Below are 21,436 nucleotides of genomic sequence, written 5' to 3'. Positions count from 1 at the left end.
TATTTATAACAAAAAAAAAAAAAATATTATTGACGTAAAAAAGTGATTGCACAATACCCAAGTTAGGTATTTGTTTTTAATTTAATTTATTTAATTTTTAAGCTATGCTTTAGCTTTTGCAATTTAAATAATATAAAATATATATTTTCAAATTAAATGATAATAAAATCATTGACAAACATACTCTCGTAATAATTGATTAAAACTAATTGACACGTGTGTATTATTTGTTATTATTGTTTTAAAAATTTTTGCTCAAGTGCCAAAAATCATTAAACAATTTTTTTTAGACATGATAAAACTGGCGCCAGTATTATTTACAAATAGATATTGCAAGACGTCAAAAAGAAAAAACAGTTAAATAATAAACATCAGTGTTTTTTTAAAATTTAACTCGTGACTTGATGAAAAAATAATAAAGCAAAAGAAAAAAAAAATAACAAGACACAACTGTCAATAACAGTGAGAATAAAATTATTTTAATTTTCATTGGTAACGTATTTAAACAATCATATTATTTAAATAAACAAAATATAATTATTAAAATATATTCCATTTTTTTTGTTTTTTCATTTGCAAATATATTATCATAAATAATGAAAATGACGTCTCACAAAAACAAACTAAATAAAATTAATAATCAAAAAAATATTTATATAATTATCAAAATAATTAATTAAAAATTTATCAATTGTTTAAATATTATTTTTTAATTTAAATACCCTCAAATATTTTATTTGCTGCAATTTTTCAATAATCAGTTTAATTTTTTTTCATCTCCAGATTATTGCTGATATAAATAAAATATAAAAAAGTAGAAAAAAAATGGGATCATTATTGAGACGTAGTTTATTATTATCAATAAATAATATTAAAAATAATAAAAAAATATGGATATCAAAAAGGCTACAACAAACAAATGCAGCATTTAATTCAACAAATGAAACACAACAACAGGTAAAGCTCAAAAAAAGAAACAAACAACAACAATAATGATTTTAATAATTAATTTTTGTCAACAGTCATCAAATAATGTAACACCAATATTTAGAAATGCCATAAAATATGGTGATAAAATAGCATTAAAAGATTTACAAGGTGATTATACATATCGTGGTCTTTATTTAAGTTCACGTCAATTTTCACTTGAATTATCATCAATATTAAATGGTCATGAACAAGAAAGAATATCATTTTTAATGCCAAATGATGCTAGTTATGTAATTGTACAATGGGCATGTTGGATGAGTGGTCATATTGCTGTACCATTAAATACATCAAGTCCACAATTATTACTTGATTATTATATTAATGATTCAGATTCAAAATTAATAATAACAACAAAAGAAAATTTACCAATTATTGAGCCATTATTAAAAAATACAAATCGTAAATTAATAATATTTGATGATACATTACGTTTATTAGCACAACAACCAGATAATAAAATAACAAATAATAAATTAAAAATTCAATTACCACCATCAACAACAACAACAACAACAGCAATAAATACCAATAAAAAATTTATTGATACACAATATGATGATTCATATTATAATGATAAAATAGCAATGTTTGTATATACATCTGGTACAACTGGTAAACCAAAAGGTGTTGTTATGACATTTAAAAATATACAATCACAAATTAATTCATTAATAAATGCATGGAAATGGAATGATAAAGATATTATATTACATACATTACCACTTAATCATATACATGGTATTATAAATGTACTAATGTGTCCATTAACAATTGGTGCTAAATGTATATTATTACCAAAATTTCAAACAAGTAGTGTATGGAGTTATTTACTTGCAATTAATATGCAAAATAATGATAGATGTAATATATTTATGGCTGTACCAACAATTTACATGAAATTAATTCATGAATATGATCAATTATTTACTAAAAATAATAAAATTAAAGATTATGTTTATAATGTATGCAGTACAAGAATAAGGTAATTATATTTTTTGTTTATAAATTTACTTTAAAGCTTGATAAAAAAATTTTTTTTTATTTGTTAAGATTAATGGTAAGTGGTTCAGCCCCACTACCAAAACCAATATTCGATAGATGGGAAGAAATAACTGGACATCGTTTATTGGAAAGATATGGAATGACTGAAACTGGAATGGTACTGTCAAATCCACTTGAAGGTCAACGTATTCCAGGTAATTTAATATTCATAACTTTCAAATTATAATATCCTTCAATTTATTATTATTATTTTTATAAATTATTTAACAGGAAATATAAATAATATATTATTTTATTTTTTTTGTTTGATTAATATAAGGTACACATGGAACTCCATTGCCTGGTGTTGAAGTTAGAATAACAAAAAATAATAAAAATAATAATAATAATGATTCTGATGTACTTGTACAAGGTACTTGGCATGGTAGTAGAATTTTAACAAATGAAAAAGGTGTATTAAGTGGTGAATTACAAGTCAAGGGTGATAATGTTTTTCGTGAATATTGGAATAAACCAGATGAAACTAAAAAAGAATTTACAAAAGATGGATGGTTTAAAACAGGTAAAATAATATTTTATTTAATTTTCATAATTATTTAAATTTAAATTTAAAAAATACTGAATATATTAATGAAAATATTATTATGTAATAATTTTATTTTTTAAAAATTAGATAAATTTGAATTGTTAATTTAATTTATTTCTTTTTTTAAAATTTATAATAGGTGACACTGTACAGTATGACAATCGTATATACAGTATCCTGGGTCGTAGCTCAGTTGATATAATAAAAACTGGTGGTTTCAAGGTCAGTGCCCTGCAAGTAGAAACTGCAATACTCGGTCATCCTGATATCATTGACTGCGCAGTTGTTGGTTTGCCAGACATCACGTGGGGACAAAAAGTAAGTTGAAGGTCAATTTAAAAAAAAAAAAAAAAATACAAAATACAGAAACAAAAAAAAAAACAAACAAACAATGATTATATTTAAACAAAAAAAAAAAATATTTAAAACAATGAAATTTTTTTTCTAGTTAATTGATTAAGAAACATATATTATATATTTTGTTTTTTTTTTCTTAATTTTTGCTTTAGGTAGCAGCAGTTGTGGTTGCCCGCGAGGGAACTGAAATTATTCTGTCCCAACTACGTGAGTTCGGCAAGAAGTTATTGCCTGAGTACGCTGTTCCCACGGTCTTGAAGGTAGTCGATAAAATTCCAAAGAACAACATGGGCAAGGTTAACAAGCCCAACTTGTTGGCTGAAGTTTTTCCAAAAAATCAAATATAATTATTTTATTGTATATATTTTTTTTTCATTTTATTGTTTGTTAATTTTATTTTAATTGTAATTATCAAAAAACAACTCTTTGAGGCAAAAAAAAAAATAATCAAAAAACACATAATCAGTTATTTAATAATGACAAAAAAATTAAGTAGTTTTAAAATATTTAAAATTTTACAAAAAATATTTTTATTTATTTTTTTCTTTGATTTGTTTTAAATATTAGATATATTAATTTTAATAATTGTTACTTATCTTTTTTTTTTTTTTGGCTTTTCTTGAGAATAAAAAGAAGAAAAAAAAAAATGAAAAATTTATTATTGCACTGAAATTATTATTGGTAATAATAACAAGTCGGCTTTCTAATACTTTTGATGTGTTATGTAAAACTTGTTTGACCCAGAGTTTCACATTTCACTTACTCTTAAATATTTAATTTAATTTATTTTTCATGACAAATTGAAATTCATTATTTTTTTTTTTTTTTTGCATTAATAAATTTATCAAATAACAAAAATTGAAAAATGAAAAACAAATTAAATATTATTTAAAAAAATATATTTTGATAGTGTAAATTATTTTTAGCTGTCAAGAATAACAAAATGAAAAACAAATTAAATTTTATTTAAAAAAATATATTTTGATAGTGTAAATTATTTTTAGCTGTCAAGAATATAAAAATAACTTTTTAAATATTCAATAAATACAAAAATAAAATATATATTTATTGAATAGACTCGTGTGCAGCAATTTAAAATTTAATCAGGTTGTTGACAAATCAGTGACTCGTTTATAATATCTAAAAATAGATTACATTCAAAAATAAATTTATAAAAAATTATAAAAGCTATTCCATCATCATCTGATGTATCTCTATCAAAAAAAAACTTGTACACTATTATCATGAAAAATTTCAAGGACTCAAGATTATTATCCTTCAACAAAACAAAAACAAAAAAAATTATACATGTAAATGAATTTATAAAATAAAAAAAAAAAAAAAAAACCATATGATATATAAATAAACGAAATCATTTAGAGCAAAAGAAGATATGAAGAAATTTTCTTGGGCGACGAGCAGTCTGCCACAATCGTAAGAGTGCCAACAAGAAGCATGAACAGAACCTCGACACACGAAACAAGTTGATACTGTCTACCATCAACATTCATACCTATACAAGGTAGACACTTTGCCAACTCAGGGAATGTTGTTTTTCCACGTTATTTCATCTTATTTCTTCTCATTGAAAAAAATTTAACAAAAAAAAAATCAAAAAAAAAGTGTATCTTCTTCCTATACTTATGTACCACTTAGGTTTATTCCTTCTCATCATCTTCTTCATTTTTTTTTTTTATATCTCTTATATTCTTCAAGAACGAGAAGTAATAAAAAGAAAAAAAAATAATTTTACTATATATATGCGCGTACATGGATAAATTGTTATTAAAAAAAAAAAAAATTTCAAAGTAATATAAGCAGAAGCAAAATGCAATTCAAAGAGTCAACAAAAATAATTCATTCAAGTATTATATATATCTATATTTTTAGTAAATAAATATGTAAATTTATATTTAAAAAAAAATTATGAATGTGTATGTAGGTATTATTGAGGAAGGCAGTATATTTTACCTGTTTACATCAAAACCAGCTGGCTATATGTACAACAGTTTTTTTTTTTTTTTTTTTGCTGGACAATTATTACTTGAATAATATTTTCTGAGCATGCGCAAGATTAAATTGTATTTTTTATTTTCATCAAAGAAATTATTCAAGTTAAAGAAATCAGGTATATAGCGATAATATACAGGTGTGTTGTAAATTTTCTTAACATTTAAATATTCAACATCAACAGGACTTTACATGCGTTTGTAGTGGTATTGAAAAAATTATTTAAAAAAAATCCAGTCAGTCTCGTACCATCACAGACAACCAGGTGCCATTTAAGACTTTCGTTTTTTCATCTACCATCATCACCATCATCATCATCATCATCATCAATATCAGCCTCAACATCAATTTTTCAATGTTTTAAAAAATTTTATTTTCTCGTACGCATGATTCAATATGTATTTATATATGTATTCTTTTTTTTCTTAATATTTCTTTCATTAACTATTTATCAAGAAAATTATTATCTGCATGTCAAGTTTTTTTATTTATTTATTATTTTTTATATTCATTTAAAAATATGCCTCGATCATGTGGTGGCGAAAAAAAATTACAAATTGATAATTGGATTCTCTACGTTGAAAAATAATTATTTTCAAGTATTTTTTTTTTTTTTTTTCCTTTGTAAAAGGTTGGTTACGATTTGTACTAATTTTTTCGATAATTGATTTTTAAAAATGACAATAAATAATTGAGAATTAAAATTGGAAAAAAAAAAATTGAAAAGAAAAATTAATTTGCAAACATTGAATATAACTATTAATTTATAATTTTTTTATTTTGCCATCACAGTGCACTGACTCTCTTCATTCGTCATACCCTGGTGATAAAAAAATAAAAAAATTACAAATTAATTTTTTTTTCTTTGAATTGAGTCAGTTTAAACGTCGATTTATTTATAAAAAAATCAATCGAAAAAAAAGCTATATCTTCAATCGATTTATCAATTTGAATTTTTTTTTTTTTTTTCTTTTGCCACCATGATTTGTAATGAGTCATTTCTTTATGACTGTAAAAAATTCATTCAAAAAAAAAAAAAACTCAAGGGGTTAAGTAGAAGCTTAAGTAAAAAAAAAAAAATGAGAAAAAAAAAAAAAACTACAAATAAATTATTAGTATAAAATTTTTTGTCTGTATTTTATAATTTAATTATTTTGTTCTTTTATCATTAAGATGGAATTTGAAATGACTGTGTTCAAAAATCCCACCTGTGGGCAAAAGTTTTGGTCGGTGTTTCGATAGTAACCCGGTGAGAATTCAGGGAGAGAATTTCTCAGGGTCTCATCTCTCTTTTTTTTTAAAAAAAAGGCGGTGTTGTGTTGCTCCATGAGGCGACTTGTTGAAATTTTTATTTTTTTATTTTATTTTTTTATATACTTTTCGAGGATCACTCTAATACACTCACTCACAAACTTTATAAGAGAGATAGAATTATTTTTACCAAAGTGGTCTTTTTGGTCTTTCCACGAAGGTGGTCTCTCAACGTTTGCTTATTCTTTCTTTCCCAGTTGCCGACAAGACTTGGACCACACAAATGATAGTGGTATATCCTTACCAACATCTTCTTTTTTATTCTATACTTCACCTTGTTTTATCCTTGTTTTTTATTCCTTTATTTCTATTTACTTTATTATACTTTAATTTTTTTCTATCTTTGTCTTTTTAATTTTTAAAAAGTTTTTTTTTTTTATTTTATAATTTTTTTCTTCATTTTACTTTACCGCTGGATCGCTTATATTTCCATAGTTTATTTTATATCTATATATACTGGTGTGGTCGGAGTAAAAAAAATTTAAAAAAAAAAAAAAAGGTTTACAATTTACTTCGTAATCCGTGGGTGGTTGATGACAGCTTATCGAAAATTAGTAGTAATGAGCATTGTTTTCGGCTCGCGTGTAGATGGAGATATCTTTTTTATTTTTTTATTTTTCATGTTAATATAAAAAATATATAAATGAACAGGAATTTAATAATACTCTGAAATAATATTTGTTATTTATCAACTTTTAAAGATACATATATATTTTTTTTTGTTTCATTGAAACAGAGATAAATTAGTTTACCAAAAAAAAAAAAAAACACTTGTGTTTTTCAACTATAACTTTTTATTTTTAGATATTGAATTGAAAATTTATCTTAAAAGTTAATTTGATATATTTTTTTCTAAATATTAATTTATTAACATTTTAGCAAGTGTTAAATTGCAGCATTCAAGCTTAATGTTTAATTAACATCTCCAAAAAAAAATATATAGCCCTATTTTGACATTTGTAAAATGTCAAGTATGATTTTCATATTTATAATAATTTTTTTGGCACAATAAAAGACTAAATTATTTATTAAAACTTTAATAGTAATACCAATTATTTAAAAAAAAAATATATCTAGAAAAATCCTAAAGAAATCCATGACGAATAGAACAAATTGATTTATTATTTTACAAAACTTCCCAGTTGACCTGTCAATTTAAAAGTATAAAAGCAGCAGGTTAGCAGTAATAACAAGAAAAAAAATATATATCTATATACACAAGAACAAATAATTCATGTTTAAATATTTGCCAATAAATCTGTGAAATAGATTCTTAATCTTTTTCAACAATAACAACCTCCCGTGAAAAGTAAAGATTAAATTTTTACACTAAAAAAATATGTCAGTTAATATTGACTTATTAATTATCCACCATGAAAAAAAATAAATATATATTCAAAGCATTGTAACATGCTTCTTCAGTGTGTCATAAAACCTTCAAGAAAGATAGAGAAATAAATATAATAAAAAAAAAAAAAAAAAAGAAGAGGCAAAAAAAATAAAATAAAATAATAATATAACCGTAACAAATCATCCACTTGACCGATTCAAAAGCCATTGTTAACCATGGATAATTTTTAAAATAAAAATTTTACGAAAATCGACAGAAGTTGTATACCTTCACTATGGGGGAGTAAGTAAATAACTTAACAACCACAGAAATTTTGAAAAACTTTATCTTAAACGCCAAGACAAATCCTTCTATGTTTTTGTATTTGAAAAAGAAAAAAAAAATCATTCAAAGAATGAAATGAAAAAAAAAAAAAAACAACATAACTATCAACTTTATGTCGAGAAAAATTTTCCTAAGTAAGCTATTCAACAAAGATTCAACAAAAAAACTATTGTTCTTAAATTCGATATGGTGTAAAAGACATTGACTATAACTTTTTATTTACTTTTATTTTTCTTCTTCTTTTTCTTTTAAAACGTGAGAATATATCATATACCGATAACATGAAGAATAAGATTTTCACCAAACTAATTTTCATGAAAAAATTTCAAGAATGTTGGCGCCACACTTTTTTTTTTCCTCTTTAAAAATTCAAAAGCTTTTCAAGTAACGAGACGACAACCAAAAACCAAGACGAAAAAGAGACAGGATAAAACATAATACAAACAAGTATTTCTACAAAGAAATTTTCGTGAATATTCAGGTTTTAACCTGAAAAAACTTTTCAAATGAAAAGAGAAAAAAAAAAAAAATCAAGACGAAACAAAAAAAAAAAAAAAAGGTCAAATGGAAAAAAAAAAAAACGATGACTATTTGGCGGAATGTGTCCCTCTGATGACTCACGCAAAATATATTTCAATCTTCAAAAGTATTTATTTATTTTTTTGCAGTGTGTATAGGTATAGAAAATATACCAACACTTTTTTTGAAAAAAAAAAAAAAAGATATACACATATGTATATAATCAACCATTAACATACCAATACCAGTTTAAATTTTAACTGGGATGACGTTGAAGAGGATCCACTTTATCTTTACTTCCATACCTGAGAACAAAAGAAAAATATATCTTTTACCTTGGTTCATTTTTCTTCAGGGGTACTCTAAGGATTTCACGATGGCGATAAGTAAAAGCTGGAAAAGAAATTATATCGAACGAAATGTGATGAGAATGGAACTAGAAAAAAATTCAAAAAAAACTATTTCCTCCAAAAGATGAACAATAAGAAAAAAAAAAAAAGGTTGTAAAATTATCAGCTGTCACCATCTTTCTGAAACTACGCCGAAAAAGATATAATATATATAAAAAAGAGAAAAAGTAAAAAAAAAAAAAATAGTTGTCATATTTTGTGAATGAGCTATTAATTCGTGAGTTATTTTTTTGTGAATCACCGATGCGGAAATTCGTCTACAATTTTTTTTTACTTTTAATTCTACTTTTGTCTTACCTATATAGATTTTATTTTTTTCCATTTATTTATTTTTTTTTTTCATGAATGTGATGAATCAAGCGGAAGTGAAGGATTAGAACTATCTGCAGAATGATAAATTAATTTTATTTTTCAATTTTTAAAAGGTTATTTGTTTTTTAATTTATTATTATTTAACAAGATGATATTTTAAATTGTAAAATAAATATGATCAATTGTTATTTTGATATATACCGCAGGGTGGAAGATTGAAAAATAAATATATAAATTTATTTCAATTTTACAAATAATTTGTTTATCTATTTTTTTTTTTTATATATTGTTTTTTGTAATAGTAAATTTTTATTTATTTATTTCGTTGTCCTATATATTTTTATTGTTCTTTTGAGTGTTTAACATTTTGCCGCCATTAGAAATATAAAGAATATTTATGGGGTTTCAAATTGGACCACCCGGTAATTAAGATGACCCTGAAATTGGGGGCGGAGAACTCCTATGAACAACTAACAAGAGAGAGAGTTAACAATATATATACTTGGTCTACATATACACTGCACGAAACTTGGTATTTTATTCTTGCAATATACACACCGCTTTGTTTCCTTTTATCATAATTCTTTTGGAGTAAAACCGACCTTGTTATATGAGGTATAGATGAAGAGAAAATTTTGTGCTCTTTAGGAATTAGAAAAATAAAGAAAAAAAAAAATGTTTTAGAGGTATATTGTTGAAAAATATATAATTTATTGCAAATGCAAAGTCATCTGTTATTGTAAAAAAAAATTGATACTTTGACTTGTACTATCAAAACATGTGGAGCTTCATGACAAGCTTGTCGAGCTTTAATTTATTTTATTTTTTTCTGAATATCAACTTATCAACTGAAGTTGACGATTTTAAATGTCAAAATATGTCGACATTTTTATTTGAAATGTTAATTTAACATTGAGCTTAAAATATGATACTTGTCTTAAGTCAAAATAAGTATAAATGTCTTTTTTGAGATGTTAATTTAAAATTGAGCTGTTGAAATTTTTATGGCATACTGAAAAAACATGTCACAATATGCTTTGAATATATATATTTTTTTTTATGGTGAATTAAATAAGTCAATATTGACTGACATATTTTTTCAGTGTAAAAATTTAATCTTTACTTTTCACGGGAGGTTGTTATTGTTGAAAAAGATTAAGAATCTATTTCACAGATTTATTGGCAAATATTTAAACATGAATTATTTGTTCTTGTGTATATAGATATATATTTTTTTTCTTGTTATTACTGCTAACCTGCTGCTTTTATACTTTTAAATTGACAGGTCAACTGGGAAGTTTTGTAAAATAATAAATCAATTTGTTCTATTTGTCATGGATTTCTTTAGGATTTTTCTAGATATATTTTTTTTTTAAATAATTGGTATTACTATTAAAGTTTTAATAAATAATTTAGTCTTTTATTGTGCCAAAAAAATTATTATAAATATGAAAATCATACTTGACATTTTACAAATGTCAAAATAGGGCTATATATTTTTTTTTTGGAGATGTTAATTAAACATTAAGCTTGAATGATGCAATTTAACACTTGCTAAAATATTAATAAATTAATATTAAATTAACAATTCACTATCTAAATCATTTGTAATTTTTTAAATTTTATTTAATTAACAAATTTTAAATGTTAAAAATTTCTATCTAAAAAAAAATTTCACGCATTCTGTATAATGCTTAAAGTCATTTCAATGGCAATTATTTTTCATAATTGAAAGCGGACGTTGATTAAGTCCAAAGGACCCGTTTTTATTGGAAAAAATAAAAAAAAATAAAAATTTAAAACAATTGGTAATTGGTAGGTATAAAAATTGTCATAAAAAAAATGTAAGATAATAATCATGTATTTAGCAATGTGGCTATACATATAATCCGTCTACCTCAATTCAGAGTAAAACTAAAAAAATACCAAAGACAATATATAAACGTACATGCACATCTGGTAAATTTTTTATTTATATTCTCATTTTATTTTGAATGAATAAATTAAATTATTTTTATTTTCAGTATACTTATTACTTTCAACGGAAGAAACTTAATCATCTCGTCTCGATTCATATATATACTTTAATGTAACAACAAATTTTTCAAAGATGTACACTATTATTACACCAATAGTAGAGAAAAAAAAAAAACCGAGTAAAAAAAATGTATGAGGACACGCGTGGGCATTTCCCAGAAATCTTGACTTGATGATTAAGTCGCCAAGCGGAAATGGCGCAAAATTGTTGAATTGCCAATCAAGGGGTTTTTTTTTTTTTTTATCATTTTTATTTTCACTTATATTTTTTATTTTATATATAAAATGGAGAGGGAATTATTAAAAAGAGTTGGAGAAATTCAGGCAGACAGCATGGCGCGCTTCATTGAGAACCGTTCCACATATCAACATTTTTTTATTATCATATGTAATTATATTATATATATATTGTGCAATTATTTTATCTGTATTGAAAATTAAAAAAAAATAAAATTCAAACAAGACTTTTGCTTAAATCAGATTTTACTTAACATAATTTTTCAAGAAATATATAAATTGATTAATTAAAATATATATCTTTTGATATCTCTTTTATTTGAGAATGTAAATCTTCTTTTTTTTTTTTTTTTATTTTCTAGAAAAAAAAATAAATGAATTATTGTAATTGAGCATTTTATATATATATACATACATATATATATAATTTGTATGTTTCCATTTGCAATCTTGTCATTTTGATTCGCGGAAAAATACGTTAACAAGGCAAACTCGTTGTCACGCTATCGTGATTGTTGATTAACAAAAGGGTCATCGTGATTTTCAATTATCACCATAATGAATTGTTATAATATTTTTATTATTTTATATTCATAATTTCTTTTTACGAAAAAAAAAAAAAAAAATTTAATTATAAAATTAAAAAAAAAAAACCTTAATTTATTATAAATAATTAAAATTATTAAATAATAAATTATTCATTATTTAATTTGTATTTTGAACTTTAATTACAACAAATTTATATTTAAATAAATTTTTTCTTTATTTTTTTACACTTAAAAAATGTTACAAGTAGTCGAGGTCAACGAATAATCCGCCCTTAAATTTTTTTATATTAAAAAATAAATTATATTTAAAAAATCCTCAAGGATTAAAAAAAAAAAATAGAAAAAACCCTCTTCATTCATAGATTTTTATATATATTTTTTTAAAGATATAATATATAATTAAGCAATCGAAAAGGAAAAAATTTTAACGTAATTGCTGAGGCAAATATCTTTTGTAATTTACCGCAAAATATAAGAAACTTGAGAATCATCAAATAAAAGTATATAAATATATATTTTTTTTTTTTCAAAATTATCATTGAATAAAAGGTTATTATAAAGAAAAAGAAGCTAAATTTTAATACCTACATAAGCAAAAAAAGCTTTGGTATGGAAAAAAAAAAAAAAAAAAAAAGTCGATACAGTAGAGGGGAAAAGAGATGATGAAAATATAATAATAAAGTGGGGATGATTATTGAGACGACAGGTGGAAGTTTAAAAAAAGTGGGATGAAAAAAAAGGGACTGACCAGGGGCCCATAGCTTGTTGGAAGCGTCCCTGTCCCAAACGACTGTTCACTAATGTACATATATATATACACACAAACATACACACTAAGTAATATTAATTGTAAACGGTGACTCTTAGTCTCTCGAATTCTGAGGAAAAAAAATAAAATAAAAAAAAAGATTAAAAGAGATAAAGAGAGATAGAGAGATGATCTTTTTGTATTTTTACTGTGTATATTAAGGCCCAACAAAACTTAGTATATGCCTAAATAGAAAAAGAAAGAAAATAAAAAAGATAAGAAGTTATATATCGTTTCATCTTGCACACACATGCTATATAGCTTCTTGTATATACAAAATAAGAGTGGTGGCAATGCTTGTGATCGTGACGATCGAAGTAAGGGGCCTTCTTGGCTCCTGAAGTCAGCAACAACGAGCCACAGTAGTCACACTACGCCTCTTGAACGTGTCGGACACAACTATTAAATATATATACTCCAATCCTCACTATTTCATTAGCACAAAATATATATATATTTTATTTTTGTCTTTCTTTTAATATTTTTACAATATTAACAAGTGATTAATTTATTGTTATTAATTAATAACTTTTTTTAATATTGTTTTTAATTGCAAAAAAAAAAAAAATTAATTCAGTTTTAATTGTGAGTGTTTATAAATTATACTGGATTTCACCGGAGTTTGGTGCAGTGATTATATATTAAATTCTAGTTATATTTAGTATTGAAAATAAATAAATAAAAATAAATAAAGAAAATATTAATAATTTTTGTGAATTATTATTGTAAACATTGAAATTTCTTTTTTTTTTTTTATTTTTGGTTACCCGGTGAATTTTGTGACATTATTAATTGATTAATTTATATTGTGTTTTTCAAGTGACATTAAATTAATCAAGTTTTTTTTTTTTTTTTTTTGTATAAATAATAAATATTAATTATTATTTGGCAAAAAATAAAAACAAATATTTTTTGCGGTGTATGGACATGCTGAGATGCCGTGGTTGTTTAGACTACGGATTAACGGCTAGCTAGGTAAATTAATTTATCCTATTATTATTGTAAATTGAAAAAAATTAAAAAATCATTATATCAAATTAAAATTTAGTATTTTAAAATTGAAAATTTACTCCAAAATAATTAAGCATTGTTGTTGATAAAAAAACAAAAAAATATGAAAATTGGGACTTGATTATTTTTGATGATGACGTTGTTTCTACTGTTATGTATGTACATTTTACATACATATATACAAACAGAATAATATTTGTGAGTTGTGCTCGTTTTAGCACACGATGTGCGAGTCCCCGCGAGTTGGGCCCCATACCGGCTACATTCACATCAATTCACGAGATTGTAAAAGGAGGATTTGGCAAAGAGAGAGGGTTACCATATATAGAACAACGAAAATAAAAAAAATAAAAAAATTTTAAACTTAGTATCTATATACTCATCGTTTTCATATACATATATAAAATAAAAAATATATTCGCAACACACATATATACGCAACAATTTCTTTTCAACTCTTTCATGAGCAGCGCGCGCAATTCCCCGTCGCATCCTTTGCGCTTCTTCTTGTTGGATTCGCGTCCCGCGGATTCCACGGCATGAACCGCATTCCATTGTCGATACGGTCCAAGAAAAAAAAAGAAATATATTTTATCTACTCTCTTTCTTTTTTCATCATCATCATCATCATCACCATCATCATCATCATTATCATCATCTTCATCTTCTTTTTCTCCTCTTTAAATCCCCACCCTCAATTTGCAGGGTCCACCTCCATTTTATCACGGGAAAATGGCCGTGACAAATGTCCTCTTGTATATATATTTTTAATCAAAAAATATATTGACTCAAACAGCCATATTGTTCATTAATTTAATTGACTTTTTACTATATTATTATTATTTGAAAAAATTAATTTAATGTAAATATAAAATTTATCAAAATTAAAATATATATATGACGTACAAAATGGCGGATCATATGTTTAAATTAAATTTTATATAAAATTTAAATAAAAATCGTAAAATAAAACGAGTAAATTTTTAAATATATTAATTGAACGTAATATTCATTGATGTGATATACCGGAAATGAAAAATAGAAAAAAAAAAAAAAAAAGATTAAATGAAGATGAAAATAAGAAGTTATAATTTTACTATATATTATTTATTTTTTTTATTTTGCGTCATGTTGTATGTATGAGTGGTAAAACTTGTCGACCTTCCGCATTAACGACGTATTCACATATTATCCACGATTAGTGTGATATTGACGATAATAATTATTATTAAAATATCTTGAAAATCAAAACAAAAAAAAAAATTAATAAATTAAAATATGCATATTTTGGTTTGTATATAAAATATTACGATGTTGTAAATAATACAAAAAAAAAAAAGTAATAATATTTATAAATAATTTTAATATGAAAATAATAATAGCATGATTAATTATATAAAGAAAAAAAAAAGAGAATGATAATTGAATTTAAAACAAGTAGAAGTATATAGAAAATAAAAATGCAAACATTGGCTTGCCGGTTTGTATATTTATTAAACGTGAGATTCAACGATTGAGATTGAGATTACATTCGTTGGTATAAAGCCAGACAGCTTGGCTCTAGTCAGCCTGCCTCGCCGTCTCGTACAATCTATCGCGCAGCCACTCTCAGTCGCCATCTATACTTTATTTTAATATATCCCCCCTTTTCTCCCCTGATCCCCTTTATTAATTATTAAATTTATCATTCAATTTTGTACACGACAAACACACACACACACATACACGTGTCTGAATTATAAATTTGAAAATAAAATATAATGATTTTCTATCGAAAAAACAAATAAAAAAAAATCACCAAGCGATCTATAGATCTTAATCAATTATGTAAATGATAAATAGATTTATATTTTAAAATTTTTTACATCATACAGGTGTATCTTTTAAAATATTATATTTTTAATTGAAAAACTTTTGCAATATTTTTTCTATAAAATTCAAACTCTTGGCTATTTTTTTTTTAATTTGAAAATACAAAAATTTTATTCTGATATTTAATATAGAAATTTATTGTTTAATTAAATAATTAAAATTATTATTTTATTTTTTTTAATTTCAGAAGGTGGCAGGGCATCACGATGCGCACGTTGCTGCTGCTGAGATTGTTGTTTGTGGTGGGAGTTATTGTGCTGCTTGTTAATGCAACAAGTGCAAGCAGCAATGTTGTAAATAATAATAATAATAGTCATAATAAAATGAAAGAAACAGAACGTGAAAGAGTAATTAGACAAGTTGAAAAAAATTTATTATCAATGCTACGAATGACTAAAAGACCAAAACCAATTGGTAAAGCACAAGTACCTGAATCAATGAGATTATTATATAATAAACAAAAAGCAATTAAAATGACAGATATTGCTAAACCTGGTATTCATACAATATCAGCAAATACAGTACGATCATTCAATCATGTTGGTTAGTATAAATTTTTTTAAAAATTATATTTATTTTAATATTTCTGTATGAAAAATTTTAACAATTTAAAATTAACAACAACTTGAAATTGCTGAGAAAAATTTTAATTTTACTCTAAATATTTAAATTAAAAACCGTGAGAAAAAAAAAAAAAAAAAGTATAAAGATTTATAAAGATTTATTATCGCACAAGTAAATTCTGAGTTTTCCTCAAAATTCTTGATATATTGAAAATTTTTGAAAGAAAAAAAGTGAAAGGAAAAAAAAAAAAAAAAAAAAAGAAAATCAAAAATCCATTATCGGCTTGTGTTTGTCATGTAAGGACAAAGGTTGTAAATATCCTTGAAGTTAAATAATTAATTTATCTTCGTGACGATATGTAGGGGGTATCCGTTACCACCTCAACGAAAAACGAAAAAAAAAAAAAAAAAGAAAAAAAAGTCTACATAATATATATGTATCCAACGAAATAAAGAATTAAATTGGTGAACCCCTGTCGTACAAATGTCACGGGGATTAAAGTCGGGCGCCACTTTTAGTAAGCACGCTTATATATGTCCTTTCAACAATGGACCTATTCCCAAAAAGATCGTCTACCGTTTTTTTTTTTTTCTTTTGCCCATTCACGGTAACAATGAGGGTCAATGGAGAATTTTTTTTTTTTTTGTTAAACTATTATTTTTCTATTTTGACAGTTAGATATCACCATTGGTAAAAACACTTGTGATCGACAGAATAAAAAAAAAAAAATAAATAATACAAACAGGCAGACAAGTGTTTCTTTGTCACTGGGGTTTTTTTTTTTTTTTTTTTTTATTTTATTTTCACAAGAAAAACAAATTATCTTTGCAATTTCCTTGAAAAAAAAAATACAACGTGTTAATTTTATTTGACAATTATAAAAAAAATATATTTCAATTAGCAAATAAAATAAAAAAATTTTATAATATTGCTTTCTAATACTGCAATTTTTTAATAAATAAATTTTTTTTTATTTTGGATTATTTAAATTAAAATATAATGAGGAAAAAGGCAATGTCCTTCAATCGATATAAAATATATTGATCGATTTGTTTATTGGCCCAATTTTAAATAGTGATATCAAAGAGAAGGTTTTATTTATATATATAAATAATATATTTTTTTTATTATTATCTATAATTTTATTTTATTTCTATTTGATTTATTTATTTATAATAATTTTTTGCAATCTAGAGTAGGGGAAAAATTATCAAGGTGACTTGTTGCATCGATGCATAACGGTTCTAGGCGTACTTTTTCTGTGTACATATGCATACACTGTGTTAAATGTTAATGTTCCAGGCACATATGTCTCCGAAAGAAAAACAAATTTATAAATAAACCAAAGTCTGATAAGTTGTTGTTGTTGTTGTTGTTGTTAATAACATTATTTAAAAAAAAAAAATTCAATTTAAAATTAATTTAGCGCAGAAAAATCCAAGAGATATATACATTTTCTTTTTATATGATTTTAAAATGGGATTTATATGAAATTTTATTTTTTTATTTTTCTTATTTTCAAATTTATTTATAATACTTTTGGATAAATTCCAAAGACCCCAGGGTTGCTCATAAATTACCGGTTTGAAAGTCTTCAATAAGTGCATCTGAGATTTTTTATCTTTAAGGACTTTTTCGGTTTTCATCAAAAACATTTTTTTTTTTTAAATTCTTTTTTCTCTAAAAAACAAAAAAAACTACTCTACAACTGTCAAACTATAATATATATCTTTTAAAATAAAAAAAAATAAAAATTTCAAGTCTCCAATAAATAAATAAATAAATAAAATAAATAAATTTCTAATTATATTAAAATTTCTATATACATTTTGCTAAATCATTTGTGTATATATTTATATATTAAAAAAATATTTAATTTATGTTACAGAGAGTCCACTTGATGATAAATTCCAATCACCAAATCGCTTTCGTCTGTATTTTAATTTATCAAGTATACCGTTAGATGAGAGTTTAAAAGCAGCTGAATTGAGTTTATCACGTGTATCACATGTATTATCAAATAATAATGATAATATTGGTAAAATACTTGTATATGATATTGTACGTCCAGGAATAAAAGGAAAAAATAATGTTCAGCTACGTTTAATTGATAGTAAAACAATTGATGGTAAAAAAAATAATACAATAACAGTTGATGTACAACCAGCAGTATCACGTTGGTTAAATGAAAAATTACATAATTATGGTTTATTAATAAATATAATTGATATTAAATTAGAAAATAATAAAAAATCTCATATACGTATGAAACGTGATATTAATGAAAATAATGATAATTGGTTAAAAATACGTCCAGTATTATTTACATATACTGATGATGGACATCATAAAATGACAACAGCTAAAGATATTATTGAACGTCGTAGTAAACGTGCAATTAATAAAAAAAATCATCGTATTAAAGATTCACGTGGACAATGTAAACGACATCCATTATATGTTAATTTTGATGATGTTGGATGGAGTGATTGGATTGTTGCACCACCTGGTTATGATGCATATCATTGTCATGGTGATTGTCCACGTGATCTTAGTGAACATTTAAATTCAACAAATCATGCTGTTGTACAAAATCTTGTTAATGATATTAATCCAGGTATAGTACCAAAAGCATGCTGTGTACCAACATCATTAACAAGTATATCAATGCTTTATCTTGATGAAGAAAATAAAGTTGTATTAAAAAATTATCAAGATATGACTGTTGTTGGTTGTGGCTGTCGTTAATCCAAATAATTTATTATTAATTATATAAATTTTAAAAAAATTTCGACAATCAAACAAAGAGCAAAAAAAAAAAAAAAAAAATACTGTATTTAATAATTTCATTGGCCTTCTAACTTGTGAATAAAAAAATATATAAATTAATTCAATGCGTGTATAAATTGCTACATCTATATCACGTGAAAACGGGCGTCGGCCAAGTTAATTTACAAGAGACTCACAAACTGATCGAACTAATGGATAAATAATTCAATTTTTTTTTTTTATCAAATAAAAGAGGTAAATAAAATGAATTATTTAGTGAAAAAAAAAAAAAGAAAAATATACAAGTTAATGAAAAAAAAAAAAAAAAAAAAACGTATATAAAAGTTAAGTGCGTGACGCTGCCGCATTCTCGACAGTTTTAGTAATCAACAGACTCTAAACGAGGCATGGGCTAGGCCTCTCTTGTGTATATAAATAATTTATATATATATTTTATATACATACATATAAATATATAGTGAAAAGAAGTTGGTATGGTGAAGAACAACTATTGGATTATGAAGAAAAAAAAAAAAAATCATTTTTATTATTCTTTTTTTTTTTTATATAGATAACATTATTTTCTTCTTCTTTTTATCGTGCCATGGAAACTTGCGATAGGCAAAACAACCCGAACCTCCTTGGAGCGCAAAAAACCGCGCGCAAGTTATTTTTTTTTAAATTTTTTTTATATCTTTTTGTTTTTAATTGGAGTTTCTCTCTCTCGCTATCTAAATGTGTGTTTGTAAATTACATATATATATATGTGTAATTTATTAATAAGGCTGTAGAGAAAACCGGTATCAGATTAACCACCGGCACCATCCGCAGGTGCTACTTGTGTCTCCGTGGCAACGGTTGAAATATCTCGATAAATGAAATTAAAAATATATAAGTATATTAGCAAAAAAAAAAAAAAATTATAAGTAGATGAAAATTTTCAATAAAAAAAACAAACAGCTTGCAGCTTTTTTTTTTTTGTAATTTTATAAATTAGCAAATAAAATATTTCATTGATGCGACAAATATTGTAAATTGAAAAAAAAAAAAAAAAATCATTGAAATATTATTATTTTTTAAATTTTTGTAGTTTCGATGATAGAAAATAATTGTGTTATTTAAAATTGAGAGACTTTTGCAATGTTAATAATTAATTGATCTATGATTAAATTTAAAAAATATATTAATGATGATAATGATGACAAAAAAAATCAATGAGCAATCGAGTGTTAGCTGCGCAGTTTTGAATTAATTATATTTTTACGCAAAATTGTCACTAATTTATTTATATTATTTCTCCTTCTTCAAACCTCCTTTTTTTTTTTTTTTTCTTTTATTTTCTTCAATTATTTTTCTATTTAACGTCTTAATTCTTAAATTGCAAATATTATTTATGTTATGTGTATTATTAATTTAATAATGCTCGACGATTTGCACCGTACCTGCTTTTTAAGATTTACTATTTATTCCAATTTTCAAATATTATTTGAAAAAAAAATTTTCTAAAAAAACATTAGATATCTAGTGAAAAATATATATTTATAAATAAAAAAAAAAAATGAAAAAAAAAATTATCCAGTTATAAAATGTACGAGTGAATGAAAAATATTTTTTAATTGTTTTTTTTTTTCTTTTTAAATCAATGCAAAAGTCTAATTAAGTGTATATTTGTAAATATGATTTTAAAAAACAAAAAAATATTTTTCGTTATACTTTTTATAGTAAAAAAATAATTATTATACTCTAGTTTATTGGATATATATATATATTATTATTATTTTTTCGCAATAATATTTTTACTAATGAGATTGTAAAATGTGTGAATATAAGCAAATTGTTGTAAAGTATTGTAAATAATTTAGTATTTTTTTTTCTTTCTTTTTTTTTTTTTATTCTGTAAAATATTAAGTGTATGTATTATTATTTAAATGATAATGAAAATATGTTTTTTTTTAATTTTATTAAATTTACAAATAAAAACAAATAAATATAAAAATAAAATTAATTTGTTATTTTATTTCTACAAAAAACTACCTATTTTATAAAAAAAAAAAAATATATTTAAAATTGCATCTTCAATATTATTTCATATTGCTTGCATTATTATTATATATTTTTTTTTTTTCATAATTTAAATTTATATATAATTTACATAATTTATAATAAAATTAAAATTAATTTTTCTCGAATATTATAAGTTGCTATCCTATATCTACTGTATGTCCAAGAACCTAATTGAATTGTCTTAGGTGAAAGAATGTTTCCCACAGTGTGTCGACAGACGAAAAGAATTAATACGAATGAATCATCAGTATCCCACAGAGCCGCCTCTTCGAATTAAAAAAAAAAAAAGCCGAAAAAGTTTTTTAAAAAAATAAAATAAACCCCCAAAAAAAAAAAAAGACAACTAAACCATCA

The 21,436-nt window shown here is 23.7% G+C and overlaps 2 protein-coding genes across 2 annotated transcripts; both read left to right on the top strand.

Moving 5' to 3' along the window:
• The first annotated feature begins 7 nt into the window (after positions 1–7).
• On the top strand, positions 8–3,844 carry LOC122857106 (malonate--CoA ligase ACSF3, mitochondrial). Its single transcript, XM_044159096.1, has 7 exons — positions 8–492; positions 784–957; positions 1,023–1,972; positions 2,041–2,186; positions 2,312–2,554; positions 2,718–2,896; positions 3,088–3,844. Exons 2-7 carry the CDS (start codon positions 826–828, stop codon positions 3,280–3,282), a joined length of 1,845 nt encoding a protein of 614 aa, XP_044015031.1. The 5' UTR covers positions 8–492; positions 784–825; the 3' UTR covers positions 3,283–3,844.
• Positions 3,845–13,141: 9,297 nt separating this feature from the next.
• Positions 13,142–19,947, top strand: LOC122857105 (protein decapentaplegic-like). The gene is made up of 3 exons (XM_044159095.1): positions 13,142–13,777; positions 15,873–16,228; positions 18,138–19,947. The coding sequence occupies exons 2-3, from the start codon at positions 15,892–15,894 to the stop codon at positions 18,995–18,997; spliced, it is 1,197 nt and encodes a 398-aa protein (XP_044015030.1). The 5' UTR covers positions 13,142–13,777; positions 15,873–15,891; the 3' UTR covers positions 18,998–19,947.
• Positions 19,948–21,436: the final 1,489 nt, after the last annotated feature.

Source organism: Aphidius gifuensis, linkage group LG5 (assembly GCF_014905175.1).
Source record: "Aphidius gifuensis isolate YNYX2018 linkage group LG5, ASM1490517v1, whole genome shotgun sequence".
Classification (NCBI taxonomy): Eukaryota; Metazoa; Arthropoda; class Insecta; order Hymenoptera; family Braconidae; genus Aphidius; species Aphidius gifuensis.
Note: the sequence above shows the minus strand (reverse complement) of the source record. Positions and strands in the feature narration are given on the sequence as shown.